Source organism: Penicillium hordei (assembly GCF_028827395.1).
Source record: "Penicillium hordei strain IBT 12815 chromosome Unknown utg000002l_segment0_segment0, whole genome shotgun sequence".
NCBI classification, from domain to species: domain Eukaryota; kingdom Fungi; phylum Ascomycota; class Eurotiomycetes; order Eurotiales; family Aspergillaceae; genus Penicillium; species Penicillium hordei.
This window is the reverse complement of record NW_026623143.1, coordinates 4,536,651-4,557,621: the sequence shown is the minus strand read 5'-3', so window position 1 is coordinate 4,557,621 and position 20,971 is coordinate 4,536,651. Positions and strand designations below refer to the sequence as shown.

Here is a 20,971-nt window from a genome sequence, read left to right as displayed (position 1 = left end):
CAATATCGCGCGTATGGTGTAATAGTACATGGTCAGAACTAAGAAAAGAAATCTCCAATCAAGCAGTAGCGGCTTCCGTGGCAGGTTCTGCCGACTCTGCCTGTGGCACTTCCGGCCATGGCTTCTTGATCGCATCCTGAATTCTCACAACACAGCCCTTGGGACCGCTGACGGCACCTGAAGAAAAAGAAATATATTAGCAAGAGGACTTAGAAGAGGCTTGGAGCAACTCGAGATCAAATCACATACCGCTGACAACCACAATACCATTCTCAGAATCCACCTTGAGAATCTTCAAGTTCTGAACAGTATTCTGGTTATTGCCCATGTTTCCGGCCATCTTCTTTCCGGGGTAGACACGAGAACCACCACCCTGACCAGGACCAGAAGAACCCATCGAACGATGCGTCAAACTAACACCGTGACTGCGATCCTGACCGTGGAAACCGTGTCTCTTCATGACACCAGCAAAGCCCTTACCCTTAGTATTGGAGCGAGCATCAACAAACTGGCCCTCCTGGAACCAACCCGCCTCAATACTCTGACCAACAGGGATAAGGCCCGCCTCGTCCTTAACACGGAACTCAAAGATATGGCGCTTAGGCGACAGCCCATTAACCGAGAAATGTCCAAGCAACGACTTGGTCACATTATTCGGGTGTTTCCAGCCAGCACCAACCTGCACAGCATAGTAACCGTGTCTCTCACGGGTCTTGTGGGAGATCACCTCGACACGATCCAGCTGGAGGACAGTGCAGGGGATGCGCTTTCCAGACTCCGGATCGTAGATAGCAGTCATGCCCTTCTTGATGCCGATAGCGCCAGTGCGGAGCGGGAGGGAATTGGCTTTGCGGCGGAGAGCCGCTGTGGAAGTCGACTCGAGGACTGGCAGCCCGGGGCCGACATTGAAACGACTCGGTTTGGGCGGGTTGAGGGATCGGATTCCGAATGAGCGCACGGGGATCCGGGGTGTGATCAATGGGGCACCCCATACGGGCGAGAGCTGAAGTAGCCCTCCTAAACGCGGCGACATGGTGGGTTTTGATATTGGGAGGGGGATTGGGGTGCTCGTCGTGTCTGAGAACTCGGGAAGTTTTTGGTGTTGGGCTTAGTCAGCGTATATGCAAGACCCCCGAAGTATACAAATTCAGAGCTGCGTCCATGTTCCCACGGGTTTAGGGGATAGCTAAGGCTAGGATGTTGTACGAATAATAGCAAAGAAGCAATAGAAATCATTCGAATATTTCATCTACGATACATCATCCCCTTCCGTACCGACACCACCAGAACCCGCATTAATCCCTAACTCCGACATACACACGCCAACCCGATCGGACCGGAAGCCGAAAACGCCGAGAGAAACGAGGGAAAAAAAACCACGATTTCTATGTCCTCTCCAGACTCAACACCAATTCGTTCAAGTCACACACAACCCCCTCAATCAAGAACAGGGGAACACAAGCCAACCTACCATGTCCCTCCGCCCAACCCTCCTCACAAAATGGATCTCGCGCCCTAGCGCGGTCCTCAAAACCCCAAGCTTATCCTCATACCTCCACCCCTCGACCCGTCCATCCCTCGCACGCCACACAATCTTCGCCCAGGGAACACAAGCCACACGTCGGAACCTCACGACAGCGCGCTTCTCAACGCGCACCCGCCCGGCACCGAGCTCGTTCCAGTTCAAGCAGCGCCGGTTTAATTCCGGGTCGGCTGGTGATGGTGCCAAGGGGTCTGGAGCTGGAGCTGGAGCTTCGGAGAAGGCGTCGCTATCGCAGCGGTTGAAGAAACTGTCGCGGGAGTATGGATGGGCTGCGCTGGGAGTGTATCTTGGACTCTCGGCGCTGGATTTCCCATTCTGCTTTGCAGCCGTGCGCTTGCTTGGTGTTGAGCGCATTGGATACTACGAGCATGTTGTTATTGGGTTTGTTAAGGATAAGCTCAAGACTGTGTGGCCGCAGAATAAGAGTCCTGAAGCGGAGGATGGGCAGGGGCAACTTGCTCAGGCTGAGGAGCGGAATCAGGAAGAAGCTAGTAAGTTTTCTTTTTCTGTTTTGTTAGTTTCTGAGGGTTGGGGTTCTAATTGGTGTGTGTTTCTTGCAGGTATCTGGACGCAGTTGGTTTTCGCTTATGCCATCCATAAGAGCTTTATATTTATTCGAGTGCCGTTGACGGCGGCAGTGACGCCAAAGGTTGTGAAGATCCTGCGTGGATGGGGGTGGGATATTGGGAAGAGGAAGCCGAAAAGTACGTGAAGGTGATGTTGATTATGTAGCATAGCGGGAGATACAGGACTTGGGATTCGGACCATTGTACATTAATAGCCATTCAGCTCTCTAATACGGCAATCTTTTTTTTTTTTTTTTTCTTTCTTTTTGGTTTGCCTTCTCCTCTCAACTCTCCAGACGATCTACATGTAATCAACAACCCCAGCTCTATCTCCGGCGCCCAAGATGAGATAGGAAATGACAAAGATGGAAAGCAACAAAGAGAAAGTCGCATGCTGGGGACTATCTCCGCTGTTTGAAATAACTAGCCAGAAGCAAAATAGAGAACATGAAAATAAAGCAAGTATGGCATGGCAAAGGCTACCAAACCTCGTAATATTCGTTGTTGGAATTAAATTGCGACGTATGTAAAGGGTGTATCTCTCCAAGGAAAGCAAGGGTGAATCGGATCACATATCGATCATGTCGTTAAATCTCAGAATGCCGTTGGCTCTCATCACGCCATTAACACCGTCGGGCATGCGGTATGCCCAGTCGGCCACGCCCATGGTATCGGTGGCGGGTAGCTCCTCGAATCTATCTGACTGGCTGACATCGTCAGAAGTGTCAGCCACAAGCACAAGGCCGAGCTCCTTGATGGTTTCGACGAGCGCGGGAACAACATTCTGCACAGTGGTCAGTAGGCGAGCTAGAGAGAAAGAAGAGAGACCACGCAGAAATAGGATCAAACATACCAAAAGGCTAGATCTGCAGATCAGGCCCATGAAGTTGTTGCTCTGGGCAATACGAGCAGACTCCTTGATTGACATCGAAGCCCGGCCACTGCTATTAACATGGGGCATCGAGTCAACGTTCCCAGCCAGGTCACGAATTTGACCAAGATCATTGCAAAGGAGAACAGGATCTAGTAATGGAGTTAGTATCACACACCAGTTGGACTCTATTCCAAGGTGACTCACAGTTGGGTTGCTTCCAGTTGAGTGCACTGCAGATGTTCGGGTTATAAGAGGTGAAGACGACGGAACGCATGAACTCTGGGTTCTTATCACGGGCCATACGGGCGTGGTCGAATACATCGGTCAAGATAACGTCGGCAAAGCTGTTGACATCCGCCAAAGAAGTCATGTCGAGCTTCTTCTCCTCGGCGGGCGATGGGTAGAGGAGGGAGATGTTGACATTCAAGTCAATAGGGAGTTGGTGTAAGACATCGTGTAACGACAAGAATGACGCCGCCAGGAGTCGATGAGTCTGCGGCATGTCGTTTGCCGCTTCTGTTTCCAAGAACTGGAGAATCTGGGGGTGGTTGGCACCGCGCTCTGCGCCAATGGCCTGGAACTGGGCATATGTCAAATGAGACACAGGGATGTCGACTCCGTGGTGGTTGATCATAAATTGCGGGTAAAGGACGGCAACGCGGTCCCGGGTCAGTTGTACAAAGAGCTGAACATAATCTCCCGACAAACTAGAACCAGTCACAAGTCCGTTGTGCTCTGAGTCAAGGGCACTAGTGGCCTTCCAATATGTAGCAAAGTGTGTGATCTCTAGAGGATCGCCGTGGTATGGCTTGATCACTTGAAATTTGAAGCGCAGCTGGCCGATTGTACGGAGGCGGGGGTCGAATAGAGGCAGACAGCCTGAGCCAGTGCTGGAGGACTCGGCGCGGAAGATGTCTGGAAGGGCCACACTCTTTGCAATCACCTTTGAACCAAAGGTAGGGAAGATCTCAAAGTCCACAGCAAAAGTGTCCAAGTTATCCACGTGGAACGATATTGTGCGTGTCTCCTCCTGGATGGGTAGCATCATAGTACGAGGAATGAGATCTGACAGCTTGGAGGAGATGGTCATACGAGCAGCAGGGTGTCGGCCCGCCTGATCAAAGGCGATAGACCCAACATTTCCTTGATCAAAGAGAAGCTGAATGAATACTTTCTTGTCGAGGAAGTTGTGGCCATAACGGCGGAGAGGGATAATGGGGGGAGGCAATTCAAGATCCGGGATACCATCGGCCATTTCCAATTCAGAAACGCTTGCAACCACGGACATTGGGTCGCCCATCGGGCCGGGTTCTTGCATCCGCACGCCATTGAGAATGTCAAGTGGCCCCAGTGCAGGCTGACTCCCGGAGGGTTGGGCCCAGAGGAGGAGCATGCACTCCAGATGCCCTTCCCAGGCAGCATAGTACATAGACGAGAGGCCCTTTTCGTCTGGAACCTGGGCATCGACCCCGCACTCGAGCAGGGTGCGTAGGCACGGGACGCAGCCTTCGCTGGCTGCGTGGAAGAGCGGAGTCCACTGGTAAAGCTTATCCTTCTGGTCAAGATCAGCACCGTGCTCCTTTAGGAGTAATAGTAGCTCTGGCGATTGTGAGGCGCGTGCAACCATATGCTGGGGGTAGAGACCCTCTGCATCCGGCAGCAACTTCGCATTTCGCTCAAGAAGCATCTTCGCGATGGGGAGAGAGCCATGCTGACAGGCGAGATTCAAAGGAATATGATCCGGGCCTCTCAAGGGACGAATGTCCATTCCCTTCAAAGCGGGCGACTCGGGCTCTGGGTCGACGCGGGCATTGCTACGTAGAACCTGCTCAGCGCATGCCAGCTGGTCCTTTACAATGCTGTGGATTAGAGGGGTAAAGTTGTCATGGTCCATGACATCGACGGTGTGGGGGCCGGCTGCAAGCAGATGTCGCACCATATCCACACGGCCGTGCATGCACGCATAGTGGAGAGGGATTCGACCATAGACATCGGCGCGGGCGAAATCCACGGATGCCTGGAGACCTGCATGGAAGACAAACAATCGGCCCGAGATGGCCGATTCATGAAGGCAGTTTCGTTCGTTGATGTCGTCCTCGGCATGTATGTCAACAAGTTGACTCTCCAATAGCAAAGCGAGCACTTCATCCGAGAACCCATTAATGGCAGTCAGGAATGTACGGGTGGCTCGTTCACGGGCGTCCGGAAGCTGCTTCAACCTGACCAGCCATTCACGTAGGGTTTGCAGATTGCCGGTGGAGGCTGACTGCAAGATCTGGTTGTCCATTTCATCCTCTTCCGAGCCCAAGGGTGCGGTGCGGTCCAATGGACGTGAGGCGTCATATTGAATGTTCTCGCCCTCGGCCCAGGCCTCCAATTCCAGGCGTGCGGTAGTAGCTCTATCTGCAAGGTCTCGAAGAACCTCACGGTTGAAGCATGGTTGCACTTCGACAGCCCGGTGCAGATACAGCTCTTTCATGCGAGACTTGGAGGTTTTGTCCCACTTCTTGAGGATTTTGGACATGGCAGTCTCGTTGATCTCAACGAATTGCTGCAGTTTGTTCAGGTCGCCATCGAATTGTTGGAAGCCTTCAAACATAGCAGCAAAATTCGACGGTGCTTTAGAATTTGACGTGGCTCGGGACTGAGTCACCCGCTTCTTGTCGACCAACGTCCTTAGACGCAGAGAAAACTAAAGCGATATGATGAGTCTCCAAATAAGGTTACGACTGTGCACTGGATAAATGGCCATACCTCTGATTCTTTCTGAAGGTAGAAAGTGTTCACCTTCTCGATCTCCCGTTCCTATACGTCATGGTAAGTACATCCCATCTTCCTATATGCAGGAAATTATTCCGACAACTTACCAAGCGGAAGAAGAACACCTCCTTGTTGGCACGCAGGGCACCTTGGGGGTCCGCATTAGCTCTGGCAATCTCCTCGGCTGTTCTCTGTGCTGGGATAGTCGGGGTGGCGCTGAGTTGCTTGATCAGCTGTGAATGAATTAGCTGTGCTCATATTCCCTCGTCGGCAGGCGGTACGTTAAACCAACCTTCTTCAGCGCCTTGTAGTTAACAAAGCTGGCGGCATATTCAGGAAGATCTAGCTGCCTGCGCTGGATCTGTTTGCCGAACTTCCTATCGAGTCAGAGCATATCAGTAGCAGCTCTAGTAATGAATCAGGCGATAGCAGGAGCTGCAGGGCATACGTACATGTTTTCACACCCTCGGAGAGAGCTTTAGCTCTCCCGAGCTCTGGAGACCGAGATCGCAACAGTAGCGCAAGCTCAGCGAAACAGAGCTGAGAGTTAGGAGAATGAGAGCTTTTGGAGCTGACTGGGCGAGGTAGGAATGGTATCAATAGAAAAGAAGAAGAGGGAAAAAAAAGAGAGAGGGGTGGGATGACAAGGACACGTTTGGGACGAAACCAAAGTTGGTACTAGGCTTCCGGGGGTAAGAGGGGCGCTTAATGCGCTATCCCAGTGGGGAAGAATAATAGTGGAACAGGGAAAGGACGGAGTGACACAAGTAGATAAAATGTGTGACGTTGGGTTGAGATGGTTTCCCGTATATCAGATCAAGGGATTAGATGCTAAGAGTAGCACAGAAATTCCGGGTCGAAGCGGTGATAGAGATAGAGAGATAGAGATAGCGGGGCAATAATTCGAGAGACACAATGTGGGCATGTACAGGGACCAGGTACAATTCGAATGTTAAGGGCCTTACAGGGTATAGTTCGAAGAGAAGGGAAAAGCTGCGAGGTGCAATTAAGCCGGGGAGTGGGGAGCTGTGTGAATCATTCATCGCCAATCACCGTGAACAGCGGACGCACGTTGTTGACTTACTGGTAACCACTACAACGGAAATGTACCGAGTACTTTTGATTCTATGCATAATTTATGTTTTAATATGTTTAGCCGTAGTATAGGTACATATTTAGTAACTTTTAGTATAGTTATTTTAGTCAAAAGTAACTTACTACATAGTGTTCTTGTTCCCATCCTTTCTTAAGAGGCTAGTACCTACATCATCTACGATTCTGCCGACCTTCTCCGCGAAACTATATCTCCCATCACATACAGACTACGTAGGCCAAAACCATTCAATGTAAACCTTTCATTTCATTATACCAGATACAAAGACCTCAAGGGAACTAGGAGTTAATCCAAGGCACCCCGAGGTATCATTGCAACTCTCGAGTATGTCCAGGTGCATGGAAAACTCCACACTCAGCAGGAAATGTACAAGATGCAGCTCCTTACGATCACATGTACAAAGACATGTGTAACAAAAAAAAAAGAACAATCAACACAAACATAAACGAGGTGTGTAAACACAAAAGGCGAAAACAAGCTATGCAGCTGAGACCAGATGCGCGGGATATATCAAACAGATGACCAAACCAAATCAAAGCCCGACAGGCCGATTAAGAGGGTGGAGAGAGAGACAGGAAAGGAAAATAAAAGTGTAGAGGACAAATAGAGACATGAAGTGAAAGTCCATCGCGCCGGGAATTGGAACATGAGAGACCCGAAAAAAAAAAACGAATGAAGTCGGCGGTGGTTGAGATAGAAAGAGTGTGGTATTGTGCAAGAAAAAAACAAACAAAACAAAACGGGAATGCCGAGCTTTTGGAGTTCAAAGATTATTGGAGGAAATCCGAATCAGTCGAGCCATCAAAAGTTCTGCGCAATACCAGCATTACCCTGTCGTGGATAAACACCGGGGTTCTCGATGCGGGTATTACGGCGCGCCTGAACATCGCGGATCACAGGCTGGTAGTCGTCGCCACCGTATGCGCCGTGCGTGTTCATGTCGCCATAGTACGGGTTCTCACCGTAGTAGCCAGCTGAGGGGTGGACAGCGGACATGTGGCTTTCCTCCGATGCGTCGGAACGGTTGGCTGCGGAGTAAGCAGAGGATGCATTGGAGGGACCGCGGTGGATGTCACCGTTGCGGTTGTTCGCAGCGACTGGGGCGGCACCCAGCACACCGATGGGTTCAACAATCTCGCCGGAGTCGGGACGAGTACCTTCGGAGTATTGAACGGTGCCATCGCTGGGTGTTGCACCGTGGTGATAACCGGGGCTGCTTCCTTCCGACACGGCCAGGCCACCCATTCCACTGGAGAGGTTGGTGGACGCCTTGCGCCCGGCAGAGGTGGTTCCCCAGCCGCGGTAGCCGGAGGATTGGTCGTCCTTGGGGAGAACAGCGCCTCCAATACCGGGAAGGGTTGGGTCGTTGTTTGGGTTGAATCCGTACTCCTCTACTTCCTTGCGGCGCTCCTCCTCGGCCGCCTTGTTTGCCTTGCGCTTACGCCAGAAGAAGAGCAGCGCCAAGATAATCAATGCCACCGAGACAACTGGGACAACGACTGCAACGGCGATTGTTCCACTAGGGGAAAGACCACCTGAACTTGCTGCTGAGGTGGAGGTTGCGAGCGCGGCCGAATTGGTGGCGCTGGAAGAGGTGGCAGACGTGGCAGCAGTGTTAGTCGGTGTTTGGGTGGACGTGATAACAACTACAGTGGTTCCCTGTGTCGATGTAAACGTTGTCTCCTGGGCACTTGAAGTGGTGGATGGGGCGGATGTAGTGGAAGAAGTAGTAGAAGAAGTGGACGAAGTGGTAGTGGACGAAGTAGTCGTAGGCTCTGGGGTCGACGTGGTAGGCGCGGGTGTGGACGTGCTACTAGTACTGCTCGTAGTGGTACTGGTGGTAGTCGGCTCAGTTGAAGTGGTGGTGGTGGGAGCAGCCGAAGACGAAGAGGTCGTTGAGGTTGAAGAAGTGGTAGGTTGGGGGGCAGGTGTTTCGCTGGTGGTCTCGGCAGCAGAGGCCGAAGTCTGTGCAGCGGTTTCTGGGGCGCTAGCAGCGATAGATGCAGCCGTAGCAGCAGCGCCTTGAGATGGTGAAACCATTGTCAAGAACAATTTTGGCCAATGTTGGTTGTTGGTCAAGAGTAAGTGATCTCCGGTGAGATTGGCGGTTGGGATCGAAGGGATCCTAAGTCGGGAGAAGGTTCGGCGAGTTTTGAGAAATTAGGGACACTTCCGGGTGCGGAAATAATTTCGGGCTGAATGAGACTGGAGGTCACAATTTCGAATCCGAGTTAATAGGCTGATTTAACGAGAGACTGCGATTTGAACGCGTAAGGAGAGATGTTGAGGTTGATGGTCGGGGAGTCTCAGGGGAAAACCGGTGATATCTCAGGAACCGATCGGAATAGAAAGAATAAAAGGAGATAAAAGGAAAATTGAGAAGGATGGAAAAGAGAGAAGAATACTCACAATCTCTCGAGGCCGAATCTAGCAGCCATGCAGAGGAGAGAAGTGTGTGGGAGAGTGAGACTGAGGTGGGAAGTGGAGATTTCTTACGATTGCGGCGTAACCACATTCCTAGTTGTATTAATAGATACTTTGATTTTACATATGTTTTGCTTATAATTGACTTGTACCGTAGTACCCTCCAGGGCTGTACTCTGTACTCTGTCAGCGAATTTATGCTACGATTTAATCTGCTACGCTTTAAGTTGCAGTTGCATCCCCCCGCTTGCAACAAACATGATGCTGTTTCTGGTAATCCCTTGATCCGGCTATGGGACACCCCCTGACCATAAGGCTAAAGGACTTGAATACTCTCTGTTACTCTCTCTATAATATTCTATGATACTCTCTAATACTCTAAAAATTCTGAAAACAATGTGTTTCTCCGAAAATAACCCATCTTGAATCCCAATCTTTAACGTTATGGTGTATTATTTGGTACCGAAAAAAGGGCAAAAAAAAAGGAAACCAGAGAACCGAGAACCGAGCTGAGAGTACCAGTGGGTGTTAGGCCAGAAGTAAGGAAGCCCCGAGGCTACCCAGGTGAATTCCAAGGTTATATATTCCAGATGTCTCTTATATGGAGTACTATTCCATAGTGCTTCGTATAAAAAAAATCGATGATGCAGCGTGTACTCAGTTGCCACAATGTGATTCCGATCTGATTCTGATTATCCACTTCAACGGTTTGGTAGTCAACAATACTATACTCCATACGGAATACGAATACCAATTCTACTATAATTAAAAAAAAAAAGAAAATACGATCGGCACGGGTAATCTTGTTTTCTGCGTCTAGCCCATTAGCCCGTTAGCTCGTTAGCTCGTTAGCCCATTAGCATATTGAATATTAAAATTATTCTGATCTCTCTCATCCTTGCCCCTGACTTGTTTGGTTAGCGGCTCGGTTTCTCGCCCCCAACTCCCAGCTTCCAGCCATACGGAGTACAACATATGTAGCTGAACGCCTAATTGTGGCGGAGTGCTGAGTTCAAATATACGAAATTTGTTCGTATACTCTGGATCTTAGATCTTATGTTCTAGAACTACGGAGCACGGAGTATGGAGTACAGAGACCTAATATATACAGCCCAAAGACCGGGCAGAAGAAATGAAATTTCAAAGTGGTCACGGGAAAGAATCCAACCATCATCTATTTACGCCTTGGATAGCATATTTGCAAACAAAAAAAAAGGGAGAACAGAGTAATGAATATAAAAAGGGGCGATGACCATCACCCCCAAAAAAAGCTCAAGCACCGGGGGACCCAGATGAGAAACAAAAAATCAAAATCAAAATCATCACGTGCTCTTATACAAGGTACCAAAACAACAAGTCATGACATTGGAAAGCGACAAGTTCACTTCCTTATGCGTTGTTCATATCCCACTTCGGACGCAGAGTAGTCATCATGTCGTCCTTAGTACCGACGGCCTCGGCCGGCAGACGACTGACACGGTAGTTGCCCATGCGGATATTATTCTGGTGGGTAGTAGAGAGGGCAGTCCGAGCACTACGGATACTTCCCGCATCGCTGCCGGAACCACCCTCATTCTTGAACCGGGGCGGGGGCACAAAGTCCAGGTTCGTGAACGTGCCGGACTTGCGCAGGGCGTGAGGACTGGGCATCACAGCGAGCTCGTCAAAGGCAGAGACCAGTGGCGTGTGAGCACGCACGCCAGGGATGTACGGGCGCATGCCACCGGTGGGTGTCTCGGGGCGGCCCGCGCGGCGGTCCTTGAATCCATTTGCCGGGGCAAAGTCCATGGCGCTCATGAGGGAATCATCCGTTAACATGTGAGGAGTAGGAAGGATTTGCAGCGGCGCCGGGGGTGGCATCGGTTTCTTGGGGCCGCGTGGACCGGGCATACGGCCAGAGGCAGATGAGAAGGCGCGTGGGCCGGGCATGCCATTGTAGCCAGCAGAGTTGGTGGCCATGTGGCGGGCAGCTCCCTGGAAGCGTGGAGGTGCGCGAGGCGGCGGGGTCATCGCGCGACGAGTGATCGGCTCGGCGAACGGAGCAGCGCCATAACTGGAATCATAATACTCGCCGGTGGTTGGGTCGTAGATGAAACCGGCGGAATTACCACCACCCTCATAGAACTCGGGCCCGAAGTCCTCATAGTACGTGGGCTCCTGCGCCCCCTTGCTCTCATCGAAGTACTCCTTGTAGAAGGAGCGAATCCGATTCGCACGCTGTTCTGGGTTGTCGGCGGGGTCTTCTGGGGGTAAGGGGCGCAACCCGAGAGTCATCCGGCGGGTATCGCGGCGATTATCATACACCGCATCCAGATTCTGAGGTTCCTCTGGAAGTTCTGGATGCTTGTTATCGTGGCTTGGGGTATCATGTTGCTGTACATCTCCTGTGCCATGGATGTTGACCGCAGGGAGAGTGGATTGCGACTTGCGATCATCACCATAGTCACTACTGGTAACAACGCTGGCCGGCAGGGAAATACGAGGAAGCTGTGATGCAGGAGCCTGATCATGGTTCAAGTCTCGTGGTTGCGAAGGCTCGGGCAGCGCGAAGTTGAGGTGCTCTTCATGCTGGTTGTTATATGAGTTACCATATGTATCATCCAGTCCAAAGTTCAGACCTGAAGAGGAATCCACATGGGGGAGGGGCTCTGGCGTGTGAACCCGGTTGGCATTGGGACTTCCAATAGCCATTCCGGGTTGCTGTGCGGCAGGTGGAGGCGTCACTCCGGGAACTTGCCCGAGGTAATCATTGTGCTGTTTTTGAGGACTGCGTCCATGAGATTCGATAGGGGAGGAGTACAGCGGCGGGGATGAACGAGACATCCTCTGTGCATTCTGAAGAAGGCCTGATTTGCCGTCATCGATATCTCCAAAATTGGAATTTCTGGGGTACGACCGAATGGAGGCAGTGGCCGGGCGGTACTTGTCATCATCTATTGACATGGACCGCAGAGTCTCCGGGGAACGTTCCAGGTTCGGAGGCATCAGATATGGACCGACATCAAGAGACAATCCTTTGGTATGGGCTGGTTGTGACATCGGGGGCATTCCATTCGGGTCTTTCCTCCTTGTGGCAGGCCCCACTGTATCCATTCCAAAATCGAGAGATTTATGTTTATCCATTGCATCTTCCCGTAGAAGTTTCTTGACATGTCTCCGGTGAAGCACAACCAGGACGATAATAGCACACAAAATGGGAAATCCTGCACCGAGAACGACAGGCAAGACGGTCGTTGTCAGATTGCTGGTGGGCTTTGGTCCCGCGGTCGCCGTAGATGATTCGGATTCGGATCTTGCCACGAGAGATGGAAGTTGTGTGGCTACAGAGGTACTAGGGACCAAAAACGGCAATCGATGTGGAGGGATGACATCCCGACGAATGTGGTGAGCATGAGGCATAGTCGATGTAGTCTGGTCTATAGGGATAGACCCGACTTGTCTAGAACGTGAAGAGCGATCAACACGTTTAAAATGGCGATAGCCGCTCGAGATTGATGCTCGTCATTTAAATTCGGGTCACACAGTTCAAAAATCACAAATATCCGAGAACAAAAAGAGTGTAATATGCAGTGTAAATGCAGTGTAAATGAGTGTATAGGACTAGGTCCTCAAAAAGAGCGGCGGCCAGCAGCCAAAAGAGAATGAATGTTAGAGAGAGAGAGACGGAGGGAGGAAAAGAGGAGAAGGAGGGAAGAGCGAGTTCTAGAATGGCGGACTAGCGTCAATATTATACAGAGACTTTTGTATCGTACAGGTACTCCGTACTCTCTCCCTCTCTCTCTATCTCCGCATCTCGCCCCTGAGTCTTAATTTAGAACACCCTGAATTTCGATGGAGTATTGTTATTGTTATTGTCTCGGTTTTCACTGTTTGTTTATCCTGATCTACTAATATTTCACCTCTTTTAATCTATTTGTTGACACTCGAATGCAAGAAGAACTGCACCAAGCAAGGTGACGGTAAGACACCTCCAAGGCCTCATGGGGCCACACTCTCCAGTAGCGTCAGGAACCCGTGTTATCAGCCAATCACCGAACGGCTGCCCCTGAGATTGGAAGAGTGCCCCAGTGGGCACCAGAGGTGGCTGTATCTTGTTTATTACACCGTTCAACTTCTGTATTCTGTATACCCATGTAAGGGCACAAGGGGCTTTTTTTTCGTTTTTCTTTTCTTTTCTCATCTCTTCCTTATGTTATATATACTAGGCTATGCCAAGCCCTGACTCTTCACATTGGCTAATGCTTAATCTTTGGACAAAAGGGAAGCATAAACCTGTCTATTATATAGATTACATAGAAAAGAGACTAATTGATTCAATACAAGGCCAATTTAAGGCTATGATTTCGGATTGCTTTAACATGAGACGCCGGTGTGGCCCCCCTCATTTCCAACCTAAGTACCCCGGATAATATTCGGATTAACTATACTACGTCGTACTGTATACTACCCTTAGAAGGTGCATATTACACTGCCAGCTTCTATATAACTATTCAATGTTGTTATTGTGAGGAAATTTTCTTCTATTTCTCTGCACTGACTTACTGGTTTATTTTATTTGCTTTTTGTTCTTATCTACTCTTGGAGCTGGATTGTTTGGTCAATCTATCTCGAGGGAAACCTTTAGATAGGAATAATCTATAATGGCATTGATAACCGACAACCCAAATTATTTCGAGCTAAGCGTAGGTTATTATTCAAATACTCGGGGAAGTTATGAGATGTGTAATAAAATGTCTTGTCTTGTTAACGTGCTACCTACAGAGGGCGTGTACAACCTCAAGACACCTCTATTGAATATTGAACTCATCAGATAGATATTTTACCAACGAAGACTAAGCAAGTTTTGAGTTAGTCCAATACTTTGATTGAAAGGAATAGCAGCGGCGTTTCCAGAGTCGACTGTCAAAATGATGTTAGTATTTGTTTATGTTGTACCGTAACTGGGGATATATATCGGGCCAACATTTAAGCACAACCTCAGTTTTGTACACCAAATCCCCCTTTTGAATCCAATTAATATTATCATACATGACAGATCTAGTGCCCCATTTATTGAATTTCGAATATATATATAGAGGTTTAAGAACGATTGTGGAGAGTTCAACTGTTGTAGGAAACAAATGTTGACTTTTCTGAAAACAAGTATAGACACCGGAACTACAGAGGAGAGTGATTGGGCCCGCCAGAAGATCAATAGTCCCCCGGAAGATGCCCGGGACGAGACGTAATTCCTCGATTTCCCCTCAATAGTACCTTGCGACCATGGGCTGGTGTGAGTGTTCCGATTTCACAACATGAATATCCAATAACTGTCGTTCAATTTCAGAGAAAAGCAGATTTTGAACTTGTATAGCTGAACGTAGGCCGGGACGCTGCCGGCTTCTTGATCAGTGCTACTGGAATTGTATACGAAACGCCTTCTCTTGGATAATATTGTTTATACAGTTTACAAACATTATATTGTTTTTCCATTAATATGGATGATCCGAAGATTAGAAATTGGGTTCATTTCTGTATTACACTTAGACACAGGATGGGAAATTCATAGAATTGCCCGCCAGGGCTTGTCCCCGGGTTAATCATCACATCTGGGTTCATTGCTTTTCATCTGGCCTGGTATTGGGGTCTGGTATTGGGGTCTTCGTTTGAAAACATCATCAGAGTACAGACCATCCCCTGTAGAAGGGATCCTCTGTGATTAGTACAGCGCAATTAGAAAATATGAGCTGCGCAAATATGAAACATGGACGAAAGGAATGGGAAGATGACACAAGAGAAAATGGAAGGTCATGGGCCCCATGGGCACTCGTATGTGTGGGATGCACACATGAAAAGGAGGGAAACGGAAAAACGGAATTGTTGGCAATGTACATTGGGGGTAGAGTTGTACACGAGAATAAAAAAAAAAAAAAAAAAAAAAGGTTATGGCGTTTTGGGTCAGATCGCACTGTGAAAGAAACAGACGGAATTCTCCGAGATCGTGCAGGGAGTAAACATTAGGTAAGGGTGAAGAAGATGGTCATGCAAATGATCTTCAGGTGGTTTTCGGTTCATCTCATGGGTTGTGGTTGGCGGATGGAAGATAATGAGAGGGAGTGAGTATTGAGACGTGTTGATGAAAAGAAAAGAAAGGAAAAAAAAGTGATTAGGACATGTCAGCCAGCGCTGCCTCAAAACTGGCAATATCATCGTGAGATGGTTTGTCGAAAATGCGTCGGAATGGCGGATCTTGGGGGAAGTCCTGCGGGCTGGTTGCTACCCCGTCTGCTTTGCGAATAACTTCTTTCAACGCGCGCGTCACCACACCTGCACGAACCACCAAATTTTTCAGCGAGGACGTATCAAACGGAAGTTTCTTTGCACGTGAAGATAAATCTAACTCGAGAGCTGAAGCGGGCTTTTGTTGATCACGACCGGCCTGGAGGATATCAAGTACGGATTTGGACTTGGGAGAGTCCTTTGCAAGCTGAGCGAGGGGCAACGTGGGTGAAGAACTTTCATGAGGCACGTCCCATGAGACTTCACTGTTGCGCTTTGACGACGCATTCAGGCCGTCATCGTCGGATTCATCAAAACTGAAGGTGAGAGATTGTGGAGATCCTGGCGGCGAGCGACGCTCCTCTTCATCGTCAATGGTAGCAAGGTTCACAATCTGCTCTGCTTCTGCCCACAGTTCACTGGACGGTCCGTTGACAACACCTAGAACATTTGCTTGATGCCGAAGACGTTTCAATTCCTCCACCAATAGTGTTAATTCTTGAACCTGACCAAATTGACCACGAAGACTTGCTTGACGCTCCAGAATAGCCTTGGGAACTGTCATGCTCTGGCGATTGGTATCAGGCTCAATAAGCGGTTTGTTTTCGGCGATAGGTGTGTCCTCCGATTCATCAAAGTCAAAGTCGCTATCCCAATCTTCGCTGACACCCTTACTGCCCAAGCCCCAAGTACCGAACTTGCCGGACGTTTGACGCGATTCATTGATGGGAAGTTCACTAGCGACTGGGACACTTTGACTTCTAAGGTGAACGGTGGATGGTGCTTTCCGGCAAACAGCACGACTGTTTCTATCAATAACGCCCTCTTGTTTCCCGTGCATGGTCCTAGGACGCGTCTCCGAGTCCGAAGTTTCACGGTGAGGGTGTGTCTGTTCAGACCAGTCAAAAATGTTTGTCTTTTTGCCGACATCTGAATCCAACTCGCCCACAAACGATCCTGACATATCCTTGGCTGCATCAAAACGAGACTCGGGCTGCTCAGAAAATTTGGCCAATGAATGGGTCAGAGGGGATGAAAAGAAATCACGATCCTCGCCAGGAAGCGATCCAATCATGCTGAGAGCATCGTCTTCAGGCACAAATGGATTTTCAACCGTGGATGTTTGAACCAACGGAGGAGAAGACAGAAGCGGATCGGTGAATAATTGGGGATCCTTGTCCAAAGACCGAGCGGCAAAAGAACCCCGCGGGAGGAGAGACTCCAAGGTCGTGGCTTCTTCATTTACCAAGCTCGTACCTGCTTTGTCAAACATCGTTTCAATCCGCAGCCCCTTCAGTCCACTACGATTCGTCTCACGTGTGCGGATAGAGTCCCAATAGTCTGACATCCCGTCCGTCTCATATTCATCGCAAGATGTAAACACCCGCGTGTCATCGGAACCAATGATGGTGGAAGAGGGATCGGAGCCTGAAATCGAAAATCCTTTGGGACGGCGACGAAGAGAACCATAAGCTTGACCACCAGGACGAGATGCCTGCTGCCACGCCGACAGGGCGACCGCATCCGAGGCCATTTGACGTGAACTAGCCCGAGGTCCCAAGCCAACGTTGTAGTCCTGCGATACCGATCGAGGACCAACTTGAGACCGTCTTTCCAAAGCCGAATCCGCCCAACCCGGTTGCGAAATGGGATACGGAGGGCGAAACACGCTTGGATCCGTAATATTGCGCCGCGGCTCCGGCTGCGGGGGACACGGAATAGCGACCTTCTCTTCACTAGTGAGTTCGGAAGCAGGGACCGAGAAGGTTCTCCCCTTCACTCGCTTCAGAGAGCCGCCGCGAACGAGTCCCATAATTGGTGTCCCATGCGCGGTGACTGTGTTTGCCATGATGATTTTCGGCTCAACATCGTTGACCGAGGATGACTGCCTATGGCCGGATTTCTCTGCTTGCTGTTCCGGAGCGACTGGCTGCTTGGGAGCAGGCTCAGAGGGGGGCCTTTGGAATGGATTGCTAAATTCAATTGGGGTATGAGGTACTGATATGTCTTCTCGGGGGGCAGCAGGTGGAGGTGAGATCTCATTAGCCATAACCAACGCAGGAAGAGCGCCCTGGTCAGACACAATCTGGCGTGCACTCTGAACCTTTGGGGTAGTGGCGGTGGAGAACCTGCGTGAAAGTCTCTCTGCTAATTTGCCAGCCTTGGGAACGAAGAATTTCGTCCAATCCTTCTGCTTATTGAGCTCGAATTCCTCGATCTTTGGACCTTCGACAGGAGTTTTCGGAAAATATGTATCGAAATCAGGTGTCAAGGGAGTCCGGAGGATCATTGACTCCGACCTCTGGTGACTAGTGGCAGGCCTGCGCATCGTAGTCGGTGACGGTCCGGTGATGGGGTTCATGACCAGAGGATACGGACGCATGTGCTGGGAGGTCGGGCGCTTCACCAATTTGTTCGGCGGTCTCCGCCCACCGGGCGATTGATTTAAGAATGGACTTTCTGACCCATGGAAAGAGGGTGTCGCTGGACTACTCACAGTTGGGCTTTCGGCTTGGAACGAGGCCATCGACAGCCGCCGCAGCCAACCGGTGGATGGCCGCCGGATATGTGTTTCGACCGACGAACCTGTTGACTCATGTTCTGGAATTCGCAAAGGTGGATTTGTAAGGGTCTGACCCCGACGGCGACGCCTCGCACCGCTGAACGACAAGGGCGCTTTCCGCAGATCGGATCCTTGACTTTCCTGGGAGCTTTCCTCCTCCTTTGCGGCAAGCCACTCGGCGGCCGGACTTCGAGATGCGATAGCGGTCTTGGGCCGGGCAACATCTGCAGTCTGTCCATTGGTGTTAGAAACCGGCTCGGGGATATCTTGAGCGAGAGTCTTCCGGCGAAAGAGGCCTGGCTTCTGAGTTCGTTCTGCGCGACCGAGCGCGAGGCCGACAGGAGCTATTCCGACAGTGCTCAATGCACAGAGCTAGAAGCCTCAGTCAGTGGGAATTCCGAAGCGACCAGACCGCCGTTATGCAAGCGATTCCAGATCTCGTTCTTCAATTTGATATTGGGGAGGGCTTACAGTTGATATGTGATCCATCCTCAGAGGACGCCGCGAAGGATGTCAAACACCCCGACGATCAGCTCCAGGTTGACAAGCTCCGTGAATGACATTCCAGATGGATGCAAAATAAGAAAAGAGTATTGAGAAACGTGATGAGGGGGTAGATGGAAGTTCGAATGGCGAATTGCGAATTGCGCGGTCGGGTGTGAGGGAGAAGTGCGCTGCCCTCAACTAGGCCGCGATTGACGTTCTAGACAAAGCCAAAAAAAAAGGAATGAAAAAAAAGGAATGAATGGGCAACGCCGAGCAAAAGCCAGACCGAGAAAATAATAAGCCTCTACCCCCTGGGAGGCCGAGTAAAGAAGGAGAGCGCCAGATGAAGTGGATGTGACCCGGGGAAATCAACAACAACACACGGGGATTATCAGCTCCCGCCCTGCGCACGCTAGGAGCAACTTCAATAACTCCCCTCCTTCAACCCTTTTTTTATATTTGATTTATTTGATATTATGCCAATTATCAAGTACATCAATGTACTAGGAAGTTGGCATTCATTTGAAGAGTTTCAAAATTGATGAGGAAAAAGATAGGAAGATTATAGTCAAATCAAAACCAAACCTACATGTATTCATAGTTTCGCACGTCCGAGAGAAATGCCCCGATTAGCACTACGACAGGGCAGCACGAAACGGTACTAGCCTTTGTGCACGATCCTGCGGGTGTTTTTGCAAATGCAGAATGCAGATTAGGCGCGAAGTTGGCAGACCCGAATATCCCTTGCGGCTCACATTTGCATTGGCGTCATTGTCGAGATGATTTTTCAAACCGGAGAAGTCCGTTTCTGAGTGGCCGGGCCCAAAGAGCAGGGAAATGGAGAAGCCAAAAGGACCCAAAAAAAGCCATGCGATCCAGAATTCCCCACACATCTGGGTTTGGCTGGCTGAGATCGCGTCGTCGGCCCCCTAGCCTGACTAGGATCGTTAGTCTCAAGATCGCGAAAGGACCCCCCTTCCAGGCCGATCGGTGTCCACTGGTTGCCTATGAACTGCCTGTAACTTCTATTCCTCCGATGGTGAACCATGGTGCAACGATATTAATTGCGGTTGGTCTTAGAACCTATATCCACTGTGAAATTAGTTAAGCTATCAACTCTTGAACGTATATAGAGTAAACAGTCTACCAAATTGTTTTTCTTTTCTTTCTTTTCTTTCCTTCTCTCTCTTTTAGATCCACTCTCAACTAACTTCGCTGACTTCGCTTCTAGAATAGAATATCATCCGATAAAGAGTGGAGTGGTAAAAAAGAAAAAGAGCGTTGCGAGGCTCAATGTAAGGGCCGAAGTACTCGGTACGATTAAATGTTATATTGCAGAGCGTGATTCAACATTCACTCGTACGGAGTAGGGAGTGTGATCTTAGCTTTCGGGGGTTGACCTGTTCGATTTTACGCAAATTAACCCGATATAGTACCCGGTGCTATTGTTTCCCTAACGTCGTCACAAGTACTCCACCCCTTTCCGCTCTTTGTCCACTTTTGCAAATGAAAAAGGGAACCCTCGTGGGTCGTGGACCGCAATCCCTAACTCGGTCATGCATTTTGCTTTTGCTGGCAGTTAACCGTCAATAGTGTATGAAAGAGTGGGGGAAAGAGGCACCTCGTGTTTCAAGCTCTTTAATTCTTTTTTGGATTTTTTTATTGATTTTTTAATTCATTTTTTTACCTAAAAAGCCAATTTAGGCCGATCCCTACATAAGACCCAAAGTCATAGCGATCGGCATATCCAATCGTTCAGTTGGGAAGGTCGATATATGGAACTTTCTATGGAAGAGGACGGAGTATGGAGTACAGAGAGATTCCTTGATCGTAAGTCTACGTGTCCCGCGTCAACTGTTCATACATAGGCAACTATGAACCAATACTTTAATTCGTGCATGTTTCTCACCTGCCATCACCCGTTATATCGGTGTTGGCTGCAGTAACCTGCAGCAAACGGAACCAGATATTCCCTGCACGGTTTGATAACCTTGAAATCTTCTGATAATTTATTGGCTCCGAAAAAAGAATCACTTTGGCCCTGGACCTCTCGGCTTTTTGAGTATTGGCAAATTCTGCAAGCCCGTGCTTTGCAATTTCCGACTTTTGGGGATGATTGTGGAAATTACATTTTGAACAGCTTTCAGCTTCCAACCTTGTATGACTTCGTTGGGCAGCTCATAACTTCATAATTAACTAGTACCTTTGGGCTCACTTTTCAGATCCCATTTTACTGACTGCTGGCCAGATGCAACGTCTCCGAACATGAAACTGCCTATGAAACACCCTGCAGCCTGCAAAAGCCATCTAATTTAGGCAATTTCGTCAGAGTCCAGTTGTCGATGCAGACTTCGGTATACTGGTCAGGCCACATCTTTCACTT

The 20,971-nt window shown here is 49.5% G+C and overlaps 6 protein-coding genes across 6 annotated transcripts; 1 reads left to right on the top strand and 5 right to left on the bottom strand.

Annotated features, from left to right (window-relative positions):
• Positions 1-58: 58 nt before the first annotated feature.
• Positions 59-1,033, bottom strand: N7537_005040 (mitochondrial 54S ribosomal protein uL3m; the record flags this gene model as incomplete). Its single annotated transcript, XM_056896097.1, has 2 exons — positions 59-177; positions 250-1,033. 2 exons carry the CDS (start codon positions 1,031-1,033, stop codon positions 59-61), a joined length of 903 nt encoding a protein of 300 aa, XP_056755845.1.
• Positions 1,034-1,472: 439 nt separating this feature from the next.
• On the top strand, positions 1,473-2,255 carry N7537_005039 (FAM210 family protein; the record flags this gene model as incomplete). Its single annotated transcript, XM_056896096.1, has 2 exons — positions 1,473-2,034; positions 2,104-2,255. 2 exons carry the CDS (start codon positions 1,473-1,475, stop codon positions 2,253-2,255), a joined length of 714 nt encoding a protein of 237 aa, XP_056755844.1.
• Positions 2,256-2,658: 403 nt separating this feature from the next.
• phoC (uncharacterized protein) lies at positions 2,659-6,316 on the bottom strand (the record flags this gene model as incomplete). The annotated part of the gene is made up of 7 exons (XM_056896095.1): positions 2,659-2,893; positions 2,963-3,132; positions 3,188-5,675; positions 5,738-5,788; positions 5,851-5,976; positions 6,036-6,120; positions 6,192-6,316. Coding segments are annotated over 7 exons (3,261 nt in total), but the record flags the coding sequence as incomplete, so codon positions are not given.
• Positions 6,317-7,658: 1,342 nt separating this feature from the next.
• Positions 7,659-8,897, bottom strand: N7537_005037 (uncharacterized protein; the record flags this gene model as incomplete). Its single annotated transcript, XM_056896094.1, has 1 exon — positions 7,659-8,897. The coding sequence occupies one exon, from the start codon at positions 8,895-8,897 to the stop codon at positions 7,659-7,661; it is 1,239 nt and encodes a 412-aa protein (XP_056755842.1).
• Positions 8,898-10,670: 1,773 nt separating this feature from the next.
• N7537_005036 (uncharacterized protein) lies at positions 10,671-12,680 on the bottom strand (the record flags this gene model as incomplete). Its single annotated transcript, XM_056896093.1, has 1 exon — positions 10,671-12,680. One exon carries the CDS (start codon positions 12,678-12,680, stop codon positions 10,671-10,673), a length of 2,010 nt encoding a protein of 669 aa, XP_056755841.1.
• Positions 12,681-15,426: 2,746 nt separating this feature from the next.
• On the bottom strand, positions 15,427-18,591 carry N7537_005035 (uncharacterized protein; the record flags this gene model as incomplete). Its single annotated transcript, XM_056896092.1, has 2 exons — positions 15,427-18,474; positions 18,574-18,591. The coding sequence occupies 2 exons, from the start codon at positions 18,589-18,591 to the stop codon at positions 15,427-15,429; spliced, it is 3,066 nt and encodes a 1,021-aa protein (XP_056755840.1).
• Positions 18,592-20,971: the final 2,380 nt, after the last annotated feature.